General features: G+C 34.4%; 2 protein-coding genes and 1 pseudogene across 2 annotated transcripts in view; 1 reads left to right on the top strand and 2 right to left on the bottom strand.

Annotated features, from left to right (window-relative positions):
* Positions 1 to 284: 284 nt before the first annotated feature.
* Positions 285 to 3,654, bottom strand: LOC114378940 (annotated as a pseudogene).
* Positions 3,655 to 4,128: 474 nt separating this feature from the next.
* LOC114379357 lies at positions 4,129 to 5,443 on the bottom strand. Its single transcript, XM_028337999.1, has 2 exons — positions 4,786 to 5,443; positions 4,129 to 4,669 (listed from the first exon to the last, which is right to left on the bottom strand). The coding sequence occupies exons 1-2, from the start codon at positions 4,943 to 4,945 to the stop codon at positions 4,485 to 4,487; spliced, it is 345 nt and encodes a 114-aa protein (XP_028193800.1). The 5' UTR covers positions 4,946 to 5,443; the 3' UTR covers positions 4,129 to 4,484.
* Positions 5,444 to 5,970: 527 nt separating this feature from the next.
* The window catches only part of LOC114378939 (H/ACA ribonucleoprotein complex subunit 2-like protein), a 28,035-nt gene continuing 13,877 nt past the window's right edge, over positions 5,971 to 20,128 (top strand). The window contains exons 1-4 of the mRNA XM_028337521.1: positions 5,971 to 6,005; positions 7,734 to 7,822; positions 7,920 to 7,989; positions 8,074 to 8,179. Of these exons, the coding sequence (XP_028193322.1) occupies positions 5,971 to 6,005; positions 7,734 to 7,822; positions 7,920 to 7,989; positions 8,074 to 8,179 (300 nt within the window). The remainder of the gene's footprint in view (positions 6,006 to 7,733; positions 7,823 to 7,919; positions 7,990 to 8,073; positions 8,180 to 20,128) is intronic.

Here is a 20,128-nt window from a genome sequence, read left to right as displayed (position 1 = left end):
TTTTATTTCTAAAGTGCATGCATGAATTGTAGCCTTTTCAGCAAGTTTTCTAATGACGCAAAAAACACCTCAAACGAACAACTAAAACTCAAGATATGATGTGGTTTATCTAGGTTGTCATCATAAAACTAACACTAGACGTAGACAACTTTTCAAGAATTTTAACTACGACAAATTAATCTAATACTCTTCTAACACAAAATATAATATAATATAATAAAGACACAACAACAACAACAACAACAACAACGACAACAACAACAACATAATAATAATAATAATAATAATAATAATAATGTACACAAAATACACACGTGTATATGAACACACTATCACGACACAAGTACATGCTTAGGACAAAACCAATAATACAAAAATAATAATAGCAAATATTTACATAAAATATAACAAAAAGGTCCTAATAAGAGTTCTCCTTGTCGTATATTCCTAGTACTCAAAACTTGGGTATTACATTTCCTTTCCCTTCAAACTCAACTTTCTCAAAGAATCTTGCATTTTCGTCTCAAAGAAGAATCTTATAGTAGGATTGTAAAACTTACACTCGTGAGGGCATTCAATGTAACCAACAAAGTAGTAACTATACCTTTAAGTCTAGATTACCTTTATGTGGCCTATAAAGCCTTGCTTCAGTGGGGCATCCTCAAATGTGATGTGCCTAATGGGGGCTTCATCTTTTTCTTCAGAGTCATTATCGTCAGATTCTTCTTCTAAAGCATTATTAACAATAAGGGCTTTGGATGATAACTCTTTGGACGTAGAGTTATGTTTTGGTCTTTGAATCATAAGGACTAGTGACTTCCTTTTCTTTGTTCCTTCGTCGTGAGCAAGCTCTTTCTCATGGGTTTTATGAATTCCAACAAGCTCTTCAAGAGACATTGAATCAAGATTCTTGATGGCTCTTAACGCTATAACTTCTGGTCTCCACTTTCTAGATGTTGAATGCGCCTTTATAACATCGGTTTTGGCCAAAACCGATGTTGTAAAAACACTTTCTACATCGGTTTTAGACCAAACGATGTTAGATTTTGCAAAACAAAATTTAATATAATAATAATAATAATAATAATAATAATAATAATAATAATAATTTCAGTTGTTGATTGAAATCACTCTAGTTTCAAGTACTCTATAAATGATATTTTGGCTCTTTCAATAACTTAGCTTTTTAGTTTAAAGGAGAGCTAATCTTTCAATATTTATATCCAATCACAACATATATAACTTACAAGTGTAAAGTTTAACTTAATAATAACAGAAAGAAATGTATGAGGGGTAACTAAATGATACATTGCTACAAGGGAAAGAATGCTTCCCACTGAACTGAAGTAAGTGATGCTATGAAGAAATTTGATCTGCTTTCCCAAGTAAATGTGAATAATAATAATAATAAGGGAGAAACCAACTAAAGAGAAAGTAAGGGATATAGAATACCACCATAATTTCAGGTAGTATTTTATATGCTAATTTTGTAAGCAGATCAAATGCTCCCTAACTCTAAATTAAAAGATCATTTCTTATTAACAATAATCATTCTGTGGGGACACCACCATGCTGTTGCATAGAAACAACAGACTCACTGCACCTGGAACACCTAAATGATGGAGCAGCAGCACATCGTGTCCTACGACACTAGTAACAATATCTACCACAACAAATTGTCAACCATTGCTTAGTCCTTCTCTTTTAATGAGAAGCAACTAAATTTGAAGCATATATAAACATTCCGTAGGCTATAATCCCACTGAATTATAAAAAGAAGTTTAAAGTGGCAAAACAATAATGTGAGATGAGAGTGCATATCTAGAGAGATGTACCTGTGCTGACAAGGTAGAGCAACATAAGGAATTGTTGGATTAGCCTAACAATTTTCTTCAAGGCAAATGGGACATGCTGTGCCGGATGTTACTGTCTTCTTGAATAATTCTTACAGCATTGTCAAGCATCAGTTGCAAGTATTGACTTAATTCGAACAAAATGAAACATTAATTTTCCTGAAAGAACACAAAACAATGAATAAAAATATAATTTCCATTTTTCCCATGGGAATGTAACTTTCCCACCCCTTAGCAAGGGAATAAGAATGCACTAGAACATGATGATACTACTGACCAGTAAATAAACAATACCCTGGCCACTTGCTTGCTAGATATGCCAAATCAACCACTCTTTGGCTGCAATCCCCAACACAGTAACCATCAATAACGTGATCCATTATAACAAGTAACTTCAATTCAACCAATTGAATATTGAGATGTACAATAATGACTAATAAAAGGAGACATGATTATGAATGTTTTAAGACTTTAGTTTCTATCCAATGTTAGCATAATGAGAAATCGTCCTTAGTATAACTTCTAAAACAGTTACTATATAAGTTAATAAACTCACTGAATAACAATTTATGATTGACTAACAGTGTAAAAATCAAATTACAAATGTTCTTATGTAATTCTATTTAATGAGTATAATGTTTAAAACATGAGTCAGTGATGATAGTTTATTATACATGAAGAGTGAACTAACCTATAACCCCATTCATTGTCATACCAAGCAACCACTTTAACCATATCATCTCCCATGACCATATAGTCAAGGAGGAATCAATAGTAGAAGAAACATCAGAGCAGCGGAAGTCGATAGACACAAGTGGAACATCACACGCGTCCAATACACCTTTGAGCCGCCCCTCAGCTACCTTTTTGAATGTTGCATTTACCTCTTCAACAGTAAGACCCTTCTTCTCAACATTCACAACAAGGTCAACGACTGAAACATTGGGTGTAGGCACACGGAGGGCAATTCCATTGAGCTTGAACTTAAGTTGTGGCAACACTAGAGACATGGCCTTGGCAGCTCCAGTGTTGGTTAGGACAATGTTAAGTGCTACAGCCCTGGATCTTCTCAAGTCACAGTGTGAAGCTTTCAAAAGCCCATGCAAAAACACATGCACTATTCTTGCTTAGCAGTATATAACTAGTTATCCATTCTCAGTTGCAATATGACTTGGTAGAAATTATTATAACGAGTGAGAATATTATTTTATAAAAAAAGAGAAATGTAAATATGGGCCATATAACTAAAAATAGTGGTGTGACTTTTTAAAAACTCAAGATGACATGTGTATTTTAATCTTGATTATTTATGATAAGATCTAAAGACTAATATTTATTCTTCTCATGCTCACATCAAAAAACATTCTCACTAGATACATCCACTTTGAACACATATATTGTAAGTAAGGTAAGGTTGGATTCAACAAAGTTGTGGTTGATAAATATTGTGCCTGGTCTCCTGTGTAGGAATGTGTGGTTGTCATGGTTCCTTTCACAATTCCTGGAAACATAGACCAAAGGGAAATGACTTTGAGTTTGGATTATCTCTCTTAAATAATAGCTGCCAGTGAGATGTTGGTGAGTGTTTGCTTACCAAACTCTTCATCCAAGATCTTCACAAAGGGAGCAAGACAGCTTGTGGTGCAGGAAGCGCTGTTGCATGTTGAAGAAACATTGTATAAGAAAAAGAAAATATAACCGCTTAATAGGAATGGAATAAGAATAATCAATCAATTGGCACAAAAACAATGTTTCGTTCAGACACACACACACAGAGCAATGCTTTGATTGTCACAGACATGGTTATCAAACTCTTGAGTTAACTCGTTAACTCTTACGAGTTTACGAGTCCACTTGTTCTCTGCAAGTTGACTGTTGAGTAAACTCTTTTTTTAGTAGACTCTCGGTAAACTCTATAAACTCTAAGTAAACTCGGTAGACTCTCGAGTTTACGACAGAATTAACAAGTTAGCAAGTTAAAAAAATTAGACCAAAATGTAAGTCATTTTTATTGTTTTTTATTTATTTAGCATTCAAGATACTTTCATTTAGCGTGTTATTCTCAAATACAAAATTCTCACCTTTAATAATATCAAACATTTGTTCTCTAATAACATCAAAGCCTTGATGACAATGACTTACCTCTACTACAACCTCTACAAGTTATTGTCTAGTAGTGATGTATTATTACTAGACTTGATTATTTAAATATTCTAAACTTTATGATTTACTATTTTGCTTTATTATGTTGTTGAAATATTTAATTAGTATGTTAATTATAGATATTTTGTTATTATTTTTATATGAAGTAGACTCTTACGAGTCTACAAGTCAAGTCTATGAAACTCTCACGAGTCTGTGTAAACTCTTGAGTTGGTCACAGACTTTATAATGCTAGAGATCTCATGAGTATAGTCCCCTTCATTTACTTCAACAACATACATTAGAATATCAGCACCCTTTGCAGGAGCAGTGATGATAACCTTCTTAGAACTTGCTTGGATGTGTTTGCTAGCCCTAGGGTCATCCACAAACACTCACGTTCCCTAAACAAAAGTTCACTCAATGATCATTTTAGTAGCTCTATTCGACACTGCATCAGCTTGTTCCAACTTTACATTCCACACTATTTCATTTGTTTTCCTCCAAATGCTCCACAGTCCACATAGACATGACATAACCATAGTTTGAAACCGGTCCTTCGATTAAGAGTCCATGTAGTTTGAAAAACAGATCCTTAAATGATTTATAGATCAACAATAATAAATCAATATGAGGCCACAATCCACTTTGTTGCCAGACTCCATACTGATTCCCTATTGGAAAACAGAACCACACATTTACTAAATCATTCAAATTGGGATTTCAAAAGACTAAAAGAGGCAACTTGAATATAATCAGGAAAAGAGGGAAAATTGAAAATTAGAATTACCAGGACCAGGTGGGGCATTTGGCAACGAGATTATCACCGACGGTGACGAGCTTAGAGACATTGAGAACTCCTTTTTCTTTGACGCCGAAAATGGTTCGGGGCCAGTGATCTTCTCGACAGTGCCTTTGAAAGCGTTGTGAAGCTTCTGAGTCAGAATCATCTCTTCCTCCCACTAAGGATTTTGAGAAATTATGAGTTTGATAAATTTATATCCACAGTTCAAATGAAGCACCACTTCCTTAATCATCAACAACACTTCACCATACACTGAGTATGAAAAATCACCCTACTGGAACCCAACACTCTCTCACTCCATAATCAAGCTCACACCCTAGAACCCTAACAATGATTTAAGGAAGAAATAAGAAACTGAAAATAGCAAAATAATATAATATTTGAATCTGAAATCGATGACGGCGGCAACAAAAGGCAAGGACCGACATTGAAATGAGGGGCGAGGGCTCCAAACTAGTTTGACAAACACAAAGAGAGGTAGTGACAAGCAACGCCTTCGACGGGTACAACGATGACAAAACAACATTGGTTCTAAACAAAACTGATATTGATGCTTGACACATGACATCATCTTGAGTTTAATACTTAACATTGGTTTTATTAGAATTGATGCTAATAATATTCACTAATTTATTATAATGTCACCGTCTATTTGTTAATATTATTTTTTATATAAACCAATGTTATCTGAGTGATGTAATATGTATATTTTCTAGTAGTGATTTGATCATCAAATCCATTACTATAAAAAAAATTTATTGAAAGAGATAATTTTTTAAATAAAGTTCAGAAGAGAGTAATGTTAGAAAATACTTCATGTTTGATAAAAAAAAAACATAGCATTGTTCAATTGTTGGTTTAGTCGAAAAAGAATGAATAAAGATATGACAAAAAAATAAAAATAAAATATAAAAACTGTGAGAAATTAAAACTTAGAACATGAGAAATTCCCATTCCCTGAAGAGGGGGATTGCATTGCATGGTCAATGGGGTGGTGGTAAGTGACCAGTGATTAAGATAGTAGAGATACGAAATGTTTGAGTCTCTCAAGTCAGATAATACGCGTGGGAGCTCCGGCATTCACTAGGAATGGTTAATGGCCCACAATGTGCGTTGTAAAGCCAAAATTATGAAAGAGAAACAAAGAGAACAGAAAAGGCTGGTTATGCTATGGCTAATGTCTTAGGCTCAATGCACACACAAAGGTGAGTCCCAACTCTGAACTATGTGTGATATCCGATGGTACTTTCTGGCTTGTACTACATCACGAATTGGCATAATGAAGGTTACATAAGAATAACAGTTTCCTTCAAGGGTAATGGTGAAAAACAATCTAATGTCTTTAGTCTTTGTTAGGAAGTGTAATATTTAATTATACAAATATATTTCTTTAAACAAACATTAAACAAGTCTAAGTAAAATTTAACTCAATTTTTAAAATAACATATTGAGTGAGATTCTTCTAAATGAAGAAAATGATTAAATGAAACGAATTCTTTTATAAGTGATGAGTCATATTTTCCAAGAGATATTAATCATTAACAAATTTAATAAATATTTCATATTTATAATGGGAAAAAACATCCTATCCAATATTGAAGTTTTCCGATGGTGGTGAGCCCCCACAGATACCATAAGTCTTTTCTCTCCTACTAAAGAAAATTCTAATAAGTAATAACTAGAGAGTCAAACTTCTTTTATATAAAAAATTCTAATAAGTAATAACAAGGGTAAAAAATTTCTATTTATAGAAAGAACCTTCTTTTATAATATAATTATATCTACTGTTATAAACGTATTTTTATAATAATCTTACATAAAAACTCTAAACGTATTATAAATGTATTTCTATTGTGATTTTTGATAGAAGTCTTCTTCTTTTTTTTTTATTCTTTTAAGTACTGTACTTAGGCTAGTTGATTAAAAAACCGTAAGAAAAGTTGTCAAATTCATTTAAAAAGTATTTTTTAAAATAAATATAGCCGTTGTGGCTGAAACTCAATTTAGATACCATATTGCAGGCTTTTGAGAGATAGGGTGTTGCCATGTCGTTTGTGAGCGTGATGCAGTGAGGATTTGAGGGTCATTTTCTTCGTTCTTTCTCTTATTACATTGCATGACGTAGTCTCCTCGTCCAATTTGATGCTAATGGTTCGATGATGTTAATTTGTCGTAGCTGGTTGGACTTTTGCCTATAAAACGCCATGTTGATAGGAAAACAAAAAAGAACTCCGCTTAGCTAGCTGAACAATGGCAAGGAGTATGATAACGAAGATGCCCATTAATAAATACATATAAGTACAATTCTCATTTATCTCCTAAACCAAATAAAAAATATCTCATTTACTTTTTTTTCTTAAATATGTTTTTATTCCTCTAAAATTCTTATTTTAATTTTGATCTTTATTATTTTGTTTCAATCCTTTTAATACATTTCTTTTTTTTTAGTCTCTATAATGTTGTACATCATTTGCTTTTAGTCTCTATCAAGAATTTTTTAAAGGGACTATTTTAAAGTGAACAAAACATTATAAGGCACTAAAAATGAAAAAAAAAAGTCAAGTAAAATATTCTTGGGAACAAAAAGTAAATATAAATATATTTCATGGATAAAAATTATATTTAAACTTTTCTTTTATATTCATTGATTGTTCATCGAGATTAATATTTTTTGAAAAATTTGAAGGCATATAGAGGTGAGATTAGGCGTGGCAGCGGAACCCGACCCCACGGGAACCGAATCGAACCCGCCCCGACTTTGACGAATAAAAACCGTGTTGATCGGGTTCGGGGTCGGGTTCGGGTTTTTCTCGATAACTCAAAACGGGGCGGGGGCGTGCATGGGATTACAGATATCCACCCCAACCCCGACCCGCCCCAAATGTTATAATTTGAAAAACCTAATTCCTAAAGCTTATTTTGCGCTGCTACAGCCTACAACTCTCAGTCCTCACTCCTCACATTGCTAAACCTCTTGCTGGGAAGAAGCTTTGCAAGCGAACCCTAAAACTTGTTCATAGAGGTTAGCTTTATCATCCATTCACATTCTCTCAATTTGTCTGTGTTTTTTTTTATTTGCTGCTTGGTGTTAGTTAAGTATATATATTGTGTTGTTTCAGCTGCCGAACACAAATGCTTGAAAAGAGGAGTGAAGGAGGTCGTTAAAAGTATAAGGAGAGGTCATAAAGGGTTTGCCTGCTTTCTTTCTAACTTTTTCTTTCTCACAAAAACATTAGAAATGCTTACCCTAATTTTCTTGTATTGTGAATGCATATTGTGTGTGATTGCTGGGAACATATCACCAATTGATGTCATCACTCATGTTCCCATTCTTTGTGAAGAGTCAGACATTCCTTATATTTATGTCTCATCTAAAGAAGTACGCAACCAACTCCGCATTCCATATCTTGATTATGTTTATGTTCCATATGTCTTTTTGCTATTATTGTAGACCTCTTGCTTTACCTCTTTCAAGTTCCAATTTATTTTCATTATTGTTTTCCCCTCCCTCATAAGAAATATTGAAGCACCAAACATGAGTGAGATGATGCATCTACTGGAGGAAATTGAATGCATGTTTTTAGTTGTTCATCTAACACTTATAGCAACGCTAATGTAATTATCATAATGAACTAGACACAATTTTTTTTGTTTTAATTTAATACATACCCATCCTACAGTGAATTGAATTGAATATCTCTAGTATCTATTCTTAAATAAACTAATATTTAAACTATAAGAATATTCACCTACTGTCCAGCCTAGAGAACTGCATAATAAGAAGAAACCAAAATACTTTTAGCTCAGTTTATGAAACAAAGGATCTTGTTATTCCCCCCTACAACTCTCTTTGTCTCTCACTAATTCACTAATTTTGGATTTGGAGTTGCCGATTTGGAGTTGCCACTCCTATACTCCAATCTCGATTCTGTCATAGACGAGGACACGAAGGTATCTCTCTCTCTCTCTTAACCAACTGAGAATTTGAGATGCTATCCACTTTTCATATTACTTCATTCCTTTTTATTGATTGATTATTTATCTTCTTTTAACTTGGTATTTATTTATGTTTGGAAGACACATTGATCTCCCCAATTTTATTTTAAATGTCGAGAATACACAAGAGAGATCAAAATCCTCTAAAAGTAGTAGGAGGTCATTAACCAGCAAGAAAACCCCAGAAGGTCATTAAGGCTTTTACTAAATTGTTAAGAGAATGATGAGTAGAAGAGAAACTTAACAGAAAGTAAAGGCGGAAATTAAATGCACAGCGGAAAGTAAAAGAGTAGGGAAGAAGGAAACAAACACACAAGAGTTTTTATACTGGTTCGGCAACAACCCGTGCCTACATCCAATCCCCAAGCGACCTGCGGTCCTTGAGATTTCTTTCAACCTTGTAAAAATCCTTTTACAAGCAAAGATTCACAAGGGATGTACCCTTCCTTGTTCTCTTTGAACCTAGTGGATGTACCCTCCACTAGAACTGATCCACAAGAGATGTACCCTCTCTTGTTCTCAGTCAAACCCAAGTAGATGTACCCTCTACTTGTACCACAAAGGATGTACCCTCTAATGTGTTGAGACAAAGATCTCAGGCTGTTAAGCCTTTGATACTTTGTGAATGGGGATACAAAAGAATTCTCAGGCGGTTAGTCCTTTGAACACTTTTGTATTAGGGAAAGGGAAGAATCAAAAGAATTCTCAGACTGTGTCATTTTGAATTCTTTGACAAGGGAGAAGGGAGACACAAAATAATTCAGACGGTTAGTCCTTTGTTCTTTTGGAAAAGGGAGAAGAGAGACACAAAAAGAATTCAGGCGGTTAGTCCTTGGCGAATTCTTTTTGGAAAAGGGAGAAGAGAATGAAAAGAAGAATAGCACAAGTTTTCAAGGTTTGGAAAACCAGAAAACTTCAGAAAGCTTTTGGTACAAAGAAGAAGAAGAAGTTCAAAGAGATTCAAGGCTTGTAAAAGATTGTATGAATATGTGTTCAAGATTATTGAAATGCAAAACAAAGCCTTGCTTTTATAGACTCTTCATGTCTGGTCAAAAAGACCATTTAGAAGAGTTATAACTTTTAGAAAAACTTAAAACCAATTTGAAAAAATCAAAAACCTTTTGAAAAGTTACATCTTTTGATTTTTTTTAGAAAGTCACTGGTAATCGATTACCAAATAAGTGTAATCGATTACACAAAGCTTTTGAGTGGAAAGATGTGACTCTTCACATTTAAATTTGAATTTCAACGTTCAAGGGCATTGGTAATCGATTACCAAAACATTGTAATCGATTACAACCTTTTGAAAATAATTGGAACGTTGTAAAATCAATTTGAAAAATTTTTCAAACACATTTTGCTACTGGTAATCGATTACCAGAGAGTAAAAACTCTCTGGTAAAGGTTTTGTCAAAAACTCATGTGCTATTCAAAGTTTTGAAAAAACTTTTTAATACTTATCTTGATTGAGTCTTTTCTTCATTCTTGAATCTTGAGTCTTAAATCTTGATCTTGATTCTTGAGATCTTGAATCTTGAATCTTGATTCTTGATTCTAGGCTTTCTTCTTGAGTCTTGAATTCTTCTTGATTCTTGAACTCTTGACTTGTTCTTGATTCACTTGAGATGTTCTTTTTTCTTTGAGCTTTTTGTTCATCTCCTTTGTCATCATCTTTTGTTGTCATCATTGTTATCATCAAAACACGTTTGAATCACATTCATCATGAAACCTTGCTTCTACATGTCTTAACAAGACAATACAAAAAGAAAGGTATAACATAAAAAACTCTCCCATCTCCCTCGATGGAAAATCCAAACTTCGCCTTAGCATCAATAACTTGGTTTGCTTCTCTATAAATATGACCCCATGAAAAAGAACCTCATTTCGTGCCATATTCCCGAATAGCCTCTTCCAACGGGTAAGCAATATTTAAGAAAAAAAAAAGTAATCACTTGTTTAAAGGACTGAACTCATTAAGCAACACTCAAATTAATCACTTGTTTGTACAAAGATAAAAAAGAAAAAAAAAGTCTTATTTACCTGTACTGATTAACGTTATCTTTTCGTACTATTCTATTCATTATTCTACAGTTTAAAACTCTGCAATCATTTTTACCCCTTTCTCTTACCAGACATTAAGGAAGCAAGTGGAGAAGTATTTGATACCGGTACGGCCATTAATAAGGGTGAGCAAACAGCTTTAAACGAGTAACCGTTTGGTACCTTCAGGCTTCATCCCATATGTGGAAAAGAAAATCCAACAAGTGCATACAAATCCCGCCATTGCTGTGGAATTTGTTCTTCAATTGGTTGCAAATTTTCCTTAAAGCCCATGTGCTTGGCTTTGTAAATAAATAAAATAGAACCCATTTAATATTAATATGCACGATATACCTTCCTGCGTCTCTTACATGTACTTCTTTTGGACCACAGCAATTATTGCCTTCTAAAGCCTGTACGTTGCTTTCTACGTTCGTATTGATAAGACTTTATAGAGAGAAAAGAGATGCGTGTAACGATAACCGTACATGTACATGCTTAGCCACTTGTGAACAAAGAATCCTAAAAAGAAAAGTACACCCATTACTGATTTAAAGCCCATGTTTGGGAGATGTTATTTCAAGATAACTATATGCGTATTTTTAAAAGTGATATTGACTGGGCCTAAGCCTAATTACTTTATATCTTTGGAAATATCAAATCCTATATTTAGAAACTAATTGAAGATAACAACAAGTAATAATGATGTACGGACAGATGCTACAGCAAAGGGATAACTCTACCTAGAGAGCCATGGGGCTCATGACAATAATTTCTACCCAAGTCCGACCCTTACATATACTCCTAACATCATTATTACACGTACACACTTTATTACAATATTAAGAATGAAACATTTATTGTTAAATAACTGGTCTCAATAACTTAAGAGGAGATGAATTAAGTTTAAAAAAATTTTCCTACCAAATTTTAATTCTCTCTTTAAAAAGGAATATGCAGGCTTAATAGAAAAGAAGTAAAGAACAATTTACTTGAAACTTCTTTAAATATGCAAAGTAAAATTAAAATGCAATAAATTAAAAGAGTTTAGGAAAAAGAGAATTGCAAACTCAGTTTTATACTGGTTCGGTCACGTCCTGTGCCTATGTCCAGTCCTCAAGTAATCCACTTAAGATTTCTACTAACTTTGTAAATCACTTTACAACTTCTGAACCACCCAGGGATATCCTTCCATTGTGTTCAGAGAACTTTACAAATCAAGAGATTCAATGTCTCTTGATTAACAATAGTTTGCTTTGAAGTACTGAAGAATATTTCTCTCTCTTTTAGAGAAGAATGATACTAGTTGAAGAACTTATAAGAATCCTTAATGATTTTACAAGTGTTTGGCCAAAAGTTTTATTGTGAGAGGATAGGACAATGAATGTTCTGAAAAACTCTAAAGAATTTTGAATACAAGCCACATATTTATAGGCATTTGGTGACCTTTCAAAAAACTTGTGAAGAGTTGTGTCTTTTCGGAGTTATTTTCAAAATTTCCTCATTAGTAATCGATTACAGATATGTAGTAATCGATTACACAGTTATTTTGAGAAGTTATAACTCTTCAGTTTGAATTTCAAAACTTTTCGTGACTGGTAATCGATTATAGATTTTAAAATTCAAATTCAAATCTTTCTGAAATATATTTAAAAACTATTCTTGCTTCTGGTAATCGATAACAACCTCTGGTAATCGATTGCCAGAGAGAAAAACATATTTTTCAAAATGAAGTACTTACTTAAAAAACTTTGTAAGATATTTTGAAAGCTTAACTTTTAAGGCCAAACCTTTGCAACCTCTTTAAGAGATTCTTTTAACATATAAAGGACGTATTGTTAATCGTTTCTCTTTATTTCTTGATCTTGACTTGAATCAATGTTGAATAGCTTTAATCTTTTAGCATCATCAAAATCTTCATACAACATATGGATCTACAATCTTCCCCTTTTTGATGATGACAACAATCTAAAAACAAGATAATGATATACGATTTGCAATCACTACTACAAAACATTAATTTAACATCGCAAGGTTAACATTGGTTTTTTGAAAAACCGATGTTAAGAAAAGCGCGGTGGCATTTTGGTAAATAAGTTGATTTAATTAATATCAATTTTGAAAAAATCGATGTTAACTAGTTGATGGTAACATCGGTTTTTTCAAAAACCGATGTTAACTTTATAATGTTAACATTAGTTTTGGAAAAACCGATGTTAACATCAACTAGTTAACATCCGTTTTTTCAAAACCGATGTTAACTTTATTCAATTAACATCGGTTTTTTAAAAAACTGATGTTAACATTATAAAGTTAACATTGGTTTTGTTTAAGAAACCGATGTTGTCTCATTCATAAGTTAAAACCCTAAAATCTATTTTCCCCCCGCGTGATCAGTTACGTACGAAAACTCTTTCTTCCTTTATTCCTCATCCCTCAGATACTATGTTCTCCTCACTCAAGCTGCCATTGAGGTTCATGTTTGGGTTCGCACAGGCTCCACAAGTTCCCGTTCATGACTGGCTTGATTTAGGTACGTGGGCAAACCTTGATTTTGCTTTAACATTTATCCCTATAGAATGTTAACTTCGGGTTGGTGAGTTCGTTGTTTCGTAGGTTTTTGACATAGTCTTGGCTCCTGGTTGGTGGGTTCGTGAGTTAGTGGGTTCACGGGTTGGTGAGTTCGTTGTTTAAACCAATGTGTTTCACTTTTGTTGTTTAACATGCACCTTCCTGGTAGCTAGTGTTTCTGTTTTAGTTTGTGAGTAATTAATAGGTGTTCAACTTTCTTTGTTTGGTTTTCTTTGCTTCAATCTATTAGTAAGGAGTGGTTCATGTGGCAGTTACAATGAGGTTAGTTAGGTTTTGGAATGTAGAAATCAAAACTAAAATTACATTTCTCCTGTATTAAGCATATATATTGTAATGGGCAGTCAGCAGCTTACCTACTTTTTTTCTTTCTTAAGTTGATCTGGTCATGAACAATTTCCTTCCTTTTAATGTTGAGGTATTTTATTCCCTTTGCGACTTTGTTTTCTATTTTTTGGGTAATTAAGAATCCTGAATCGTGTCTTATAGTCAAATAAATACAACAGTACAAATAGCTTGTCAGTAGTCATCCATGTAAACATTCTACATGCATTCATTCGCAATATTGGCTGAACACCTCAACATTGTCCTGTTTTTATACTTTCTAGCAACTTACTTTCAGTTAACCAAAGTTAAAATATTGCAGTTAGGAAGCGATTGGACCTGAAAAATGTTGGATGAAATGCAATTAGTGTACAAGTAATTTCCAATAGCTAGTGTCTAAGATGATAAAATGCAATTAGTCCGCATCAAGGATGAAGAACAACTAGGTTGATAACTTCCTGTTTTTCTAGAAAGGCACCACATTATTTTCTGCTATGTAGTCCTATAGTCACAATTCACCAATCATTAAGTCCATAACAATGGAACCGAAGTCCACTAAGCAAGCTCTTGCTGACCCTGCATGGTTAACAGCTGTGAAGGTAGAATATGATTCCTTAATCAAGAATGATACTTTCACTCTTGATACTTTCACTCATGATTTAATAAACAAGCTAAGCTCCTAGACTTCATTCTCCTTGAAGTGGTGAGTTACGAAGCATAATTGTGTAGTATTACATGGATTTAGTACATGGGCATAACTGCATGGATGCTATAACTCTATTCAGAAAATACTTTAGATATAATGTTTATGTATATCGATGCTCTAATATTTATCCCATGCATAACTCTATATCACCTTGTCAGTTACAGAGGTGGAAAATATCAATACATTAAGCATTATCTACATGTCCACTTTGTTATCCATGCATGTTCATGTTCATACTACATTGCCTAGAAATTTCGAAACCAATAGCTCTGCTCTTTGATGAAAATGAGTTCAATTTTTTTTATTTCAAGCTGCCATAAACAACTGACCATACTAGCTGCTGCTAAATCTGTAATATGTCCTGTAGTATTTGTTCATACTGCATTGCAACAAAAAGTAAGAGTAGTATCTAATATTTGTACTAACAAAATTCAGATGCTATTCAATTTAATATTTGTTCAATTTAATAGTAAGATTAGAGTCTCAATACCCTTGTAGAGGCATTGTTGCTCTGTTTTAGGGCTAAAGATACAATAGAAAACAAAGCATTGGAAGAGATTGAAGACACCCAATTGTTTATGCTTGACCAAGAGGGCTTGAGTCTATTTTCAAGCAGCAGGTGGGCTTTATGATGCAATCCTACTCCGTAAGGGCATTGGGTAGAAGACTCCAAGTAGATTGGGCTAGAGATCCAAGGGAAGGCCCTAGGGTTCTCATGATCCTTAGGGTAGATTTCGAGTCCATGGGATAAGTATGAGCCCGCTTATCTTTGTAAATATTAGAATAGGTTTTTCCTTCGTCTGGGCCTTGTATTTTGGCCATTCTAGTAGTATAGGGTTTTAGCCTTGTATTTCGGGGCATTTTGAGTAGTCTTTGTAGTAAGGACTTTTTTTTTGTATTTTCATGTTTTTTTGTCATGGGGGTGAGCTTAGCTATTATAGGGTGTCTATAGCTAAGCTCTTGTTTCTCATCTCAAGGAGGTGAGCTTAGCTATTAGAGAGGTATGTGTAGCTAAGCTCTAGCTTCTTTAGGAATCTTCTTAAGGAAGTTTCTCAAGGAGGTGAGCTTAGTTATGAGAGGGGTGTGTGTAGCTAAGCTCTAGCTTCTCAAGGAAGTTTTCTCAAAGAAGCTTCTCAAGGAAGTTTTCTCAAGAAAGCTTCTCAAGGAAGCTACCTAGTCTATAAATAGAAGCATGTGTAACACTTGTTGTAACTTTGATGAATGAGAGTCTTGTGAGACACAACTCAAAGTTCAACTTCACTCCCTTTTTCTTCCTTCAATTTCGTGCTCCCCCCTCTCTCTTTCTCTCCCTCTTTCTTTTCCTCCATTGAAACATCCTCTCCAAGCTTCTTATCCAAGGCTCATCTTGGTGGCGAAGCTCCTTCTTCCATGGCTTATTCCCTAGTGGATGGCGCCGCCTCTTACCTTTTCTCCTTTGTCTTCCGCTGCATCTCCATGGTGGAAAATCACCATTAAAGGACCTCATTGAAGCTCAAAGATCCAGCCTCCATAGAAGCTCCACAAGCAAGCTTCCATCAAGTGGTATCAGAGCACAAGAGCTTCAAGTAGGTGCTCCTTAAACCTCCATTAATTTTTTTTTTCTTTACCTTCTCTTCCATTGTTGTTTCTTCATTTTTCTCCATGTATCTCCTCACTTGTCTTGTTCTAAATGTTGTTAACATGATTCTTTAGAGTTTCCACCGATTAAACTTGCTATAGAAACTAATTTGATTTTCTATGGTTCAAATTTCTTGTTCTTGTTCTTGAACCATGAATTGTGTTGAGTTTAGGTTCCTTTGAGTTTTGTCTTGTTATTTTTTGTGGCTGAAACCTAAACCATAAAATTCTTACAAAAATATTAAAGTAGAAAAAAACCTCAAATATCTAGAGTGACTTGTTCACCTATTGTAGTTTTGTCATAGAAGTCATGTCTAGTCATGAAACTTGTCACATAAGATTTCTTATGTTGTGCTGAATTTTATTTTCTTGTTTCCTTGTCTAACTCATTTGTTCATGAGTGTATGAAATTCTTTTAGCCTATTATTTGATTTGAGTCAAATCTTTCATGTTAATTAGTCCTTAACATGTTCATGTAAAATTCTTAGAGAGTCTTTGATTGTGAACCTTTTCTTGAACTTTTAGGTTTCCTTATGATTGTGTCTATTGTGAATTTGAGTTTTGGTGATTGAATTGCTGGCTGAAATGTTGATCCTAAGTGAATATTGAGCTCCTAAAACTGTGGTAAACAATCCTAGTGAGTTCAACATACATAGGAAGGTTGAAAGTAAGCCCAAGGTAATCAATATATCATGCTTAAAGAAACAAATCGCTGGTGCTGGCAGCTTGGACATACAAACTTGTAAAAATTACTGAGAGTTGGTTACTTCGAATTTTGAGCTGAAATTTTTAATGAATTTTCTAGACATCTGGAAAAAATTTATAAAAAAAGAAACAAGTGATTTGGATAAAAGGAAAAAATACGAAAAATCACACAAGTTGGCAGGAAAATCAGTATCCAGAAAAAAAAGGTGAAAGGGAAGTGTGCTTGTTGTTTTGGCTCAAAATTTATTCTATAATTGGAAATTTATATTGAAAATTAGTGTGAAGACAAGTGCCAAAGCTAGAGGTTTGTTGAGTCTTTTTTTCCAGTTTTTTTACTCTACTCTAGAGCCATTCTAATTTTCTCTTTGAGTCCTAGCTTGCTTCTACGTCCTTTTCATTGCTTTAATTGTTGAATAATCCTTGAAAAATTGTCTTGTTAAAACTCCATTGGTTTAGCTTTCATTTCATTTTTTTTGGTCTTTGGTTATTGCTTGTCTCTTTGTTTCCTTCTTTGTGGGTTGCCATATAGGGAATTGGAAGGATGATTGGTGCCATCCCTTGAAGAATTTGAGTCCAGAAGCAAGGGGCCAACCACCTTAAGAGCTATTGGACTAAGAAGCACTCCAAATTGAGTGAATCACCAAAGAGAGAACAACCACCAAAATTGAGGACCGTTTTGTAATTTTGTAATTTGCAATTTACTTACCTTCATTGCTTTCAAGTTTTGTAACAAAAAGGCCTTTCATTGGAAGTGTGTTGGGAGCCTCCAATAGGTTACCAAACTTCCATTTGTGTGTAATAATTTTAGGCAATTTTTCCTTAGGATAGTGAGTGTTTTGTTGGGAACCTTGAATGTGGTAATCCAAACACTCTTAGGATTCGCCTAGTTTACATTTCTTGCTTACTTTCATAGCTTATTTCCTTTACCTTCCATTGTCAAACCGCCTAGATAGCTTTCCTTTTACCAATTAGTTTTTTACCTTATCTTTCACACCTCTTTTAGTGTTTATTTGGCTAGTTTCAACCATAGTTTCTTTTACCTTTTGTTTTCAAACCTCCAACAAGAAAGAACCACAACTTAGGAACCAACATGAGTCATCATTCATCTAGTGTTAATGGCAAGGGTACTAGTCATAAAGACCCTTTATCTAGAATCTTAGATGAGTTGAGTTCCCTCAAGTTAGGGAAAGAAAAACAAGAGAGAAAAGAAAAAGTAAAAAATAGAGTGGAAGAAATAAGTCAAGATGAAAGAAAGAAAATAAGAGAGGAAGAAAGAAGAAAAATAATGAAAGAAATGAAAAGAGAAAAACATGCCTCCTATAGTAGTCATAACTCTTGCAAAAACCTAAGTGAAGAACTTCGTGACTATTATGAAGGAAGGCATAGGTCACATCTTAGACCTCACTCCCATAGAAGAGAAAAGGAAAGAAAGCCTCAAGAGGCTAACATTAAACTCTCATACTTCCATGGGAAGGACAATGTAGAGGCTAACTTAGATTGGGAAATAAGGGTAGAGCAACAACTTAAAAAGAAGTCTACTTCAAAATCTTATGGCTCTCACTCTTATCCAAAGAAAGACAAAGGTCAAGGAATCTTAGGGGTGACACCTTCTAAGCCCAAAAATGATAAGGGAAAGACAATAGAAAAGCAAGCCCTAAGGCTAGTATGCAAGAGAAAACTAGCTCTATAAAGTGCTTTAAATGTCTTGGAAGAGGACACATTACTTCTCAATGCCCCACCACAAAAACCATGATTATGAGGGGCCAAGACATTTATAGTAGCCAAGATGAGGCTACTACTTCACCTTCCTCTAGTGAAAGTGAAAAAGCAAAAGGGGAAGAATCTAGTGAAGAAACCTACCCCCAAGAAGAAGGACAACAATTAGTGGTTAAAGAGAAGTGTAAGGAGGTAAGTGTCTCCTCCAAGAGTTTAGCTAAGAAGGAAACTCATTTTACAATAAAGACAAACAATAAAGAAACTTTCCCTCTTAGACAACCTCCACATTTTCTCTTTTGTAAAAAGGCACTTGCTAGCATTGCCACACCTCTTGGGCTTGAGTTTATTCCTCAAGTAAAGAAGTTGTTGGATGAGGGTTTGGTTCGCATGAGCTTAAATCCTTGTGCTTTGTTGGTGCCCAAAATAGGTATTATTAGGCACCAAGTCCCTAAAATAGGTGGTATGATGAATGTTTTGAGTGGTGCAACCCTCTTTTGTAAAATCACTCGTACACCTAACATCTTCATGGTGTGTGTACATAGGGACCCATTAGGTAGGTTCTTATTTTTAGTTTCAATACAAACTTAGGTACTCATATGGGACACCTTAGGTTTGTCATACTTTTTGGTAGAAATAATCAATATGAAAATACAGAAAAAGGTATGTTTTATTGCGTTACTTTTCTCAATTTTTCAAATAGTGATCAAGGGGTTCCCATGAACCCTAAGAGAATAAAGGTCATTCCTGAGTGGCCCATTCCACCAAGTATAAGAAAAATTTGGGGCTTCCATGACTTAACAAACCTTTACAAAAGGTTTCTCCCATATTTTTCTATACTTGTAGCACCACTCATTGAGTTGGTGAGAAACCATGTTCCTTCATGGGAAGATGCCCAGGAAATGGGTTTTCAGACCTTACCTTACTTCAACATACCGAACACCACTAATACATATGTTTTTGTTCTTTTTACAGGTGTTGAAGGAAAGAGCCCAGAGTATGAAGAACCTCGGGATTTGAGGTCAAATCCTTTCCAAGGTGGAGGGAATGATGCAATCCTACTCCGTAAGGGCATTGGGTAGAAGACTCCAAGTAGATTGGGCTAGAGATCCAAGGGAAGGCCCTAGGGTTCTCATGAGCCTTAGGGTAGATTTCGAGTCCATGGGCTAAGTATGAGCCCGCTTATCTTTGTAAATATTAGAATAGGTTTTTCCTTCGTCTGGGCCTTGTATTTTGGCCATTCTAGTAGTATAGGGTTTTAGCCTTGTATTTCGGGGCATTTTGAGTAGTCTTTGTAGTAAGGACTTTTTTTTGTATTTTCATGTTTTTTTGTCATGGGGGTGAGCTTAGCTATTATAGGGTGTCTATAGCTAAGCTCTTGCTTCTCATCTCAAGGAGGTGAGTTTAGCTATTAGAGAGGTATGTGTAACTAAGCTATAGCTTCATTAGGAATATTCTTAAGGAAGTTTCTCAAGGAGGTGAGCTTAGTTATGAGAGGGGTGTGTGTAGCTAACCTCTAGCTTCTCAAGAAAGTTTTCTCAAAGAAGCTTCTCAAGGAAGTTTTCTCAAGAAAGCTTCTCAAGGAAGCTACCTAGTCTATAAATAGAAGCATGTGTAACACTTGTTGTAGCTTTGATG

This window comes from Glycine soja, chromosome 12 (assembly GCF_004193775.1).
Source record: "Glycine soja cultivar W05 chromosome 12, ASM419377v2, whole genome shotgun sequence".
NCBI lineage: Eukaryota > Viridiplantae > Streptophyta > Magnoliopsida > Fabales > Fabaceae > Glycine > Glycine soja.
This window is presented reverse-complemented; position numbering and strand designations above follow the sequence as displayed.

What these genes read in the sequence shown, in the direction of transcription:
- LOC114379357 (XM_028337999.1), bottom strand. Translation starts at nt 4,945, where the DNA reads ATGATTCTGACTCAGAAGCTTCACAACGCTTTCAAAGGCACTGTCGAG. An exon ending in AAATGCCCCACCTGGTCCTG is followed by an intron (nt 4,670 to 4,785) that starts GTAATTCTAATT and finishes GTTTTCCAATAG; the next exon opens with GGAATCAGTATGGAGTCTGG.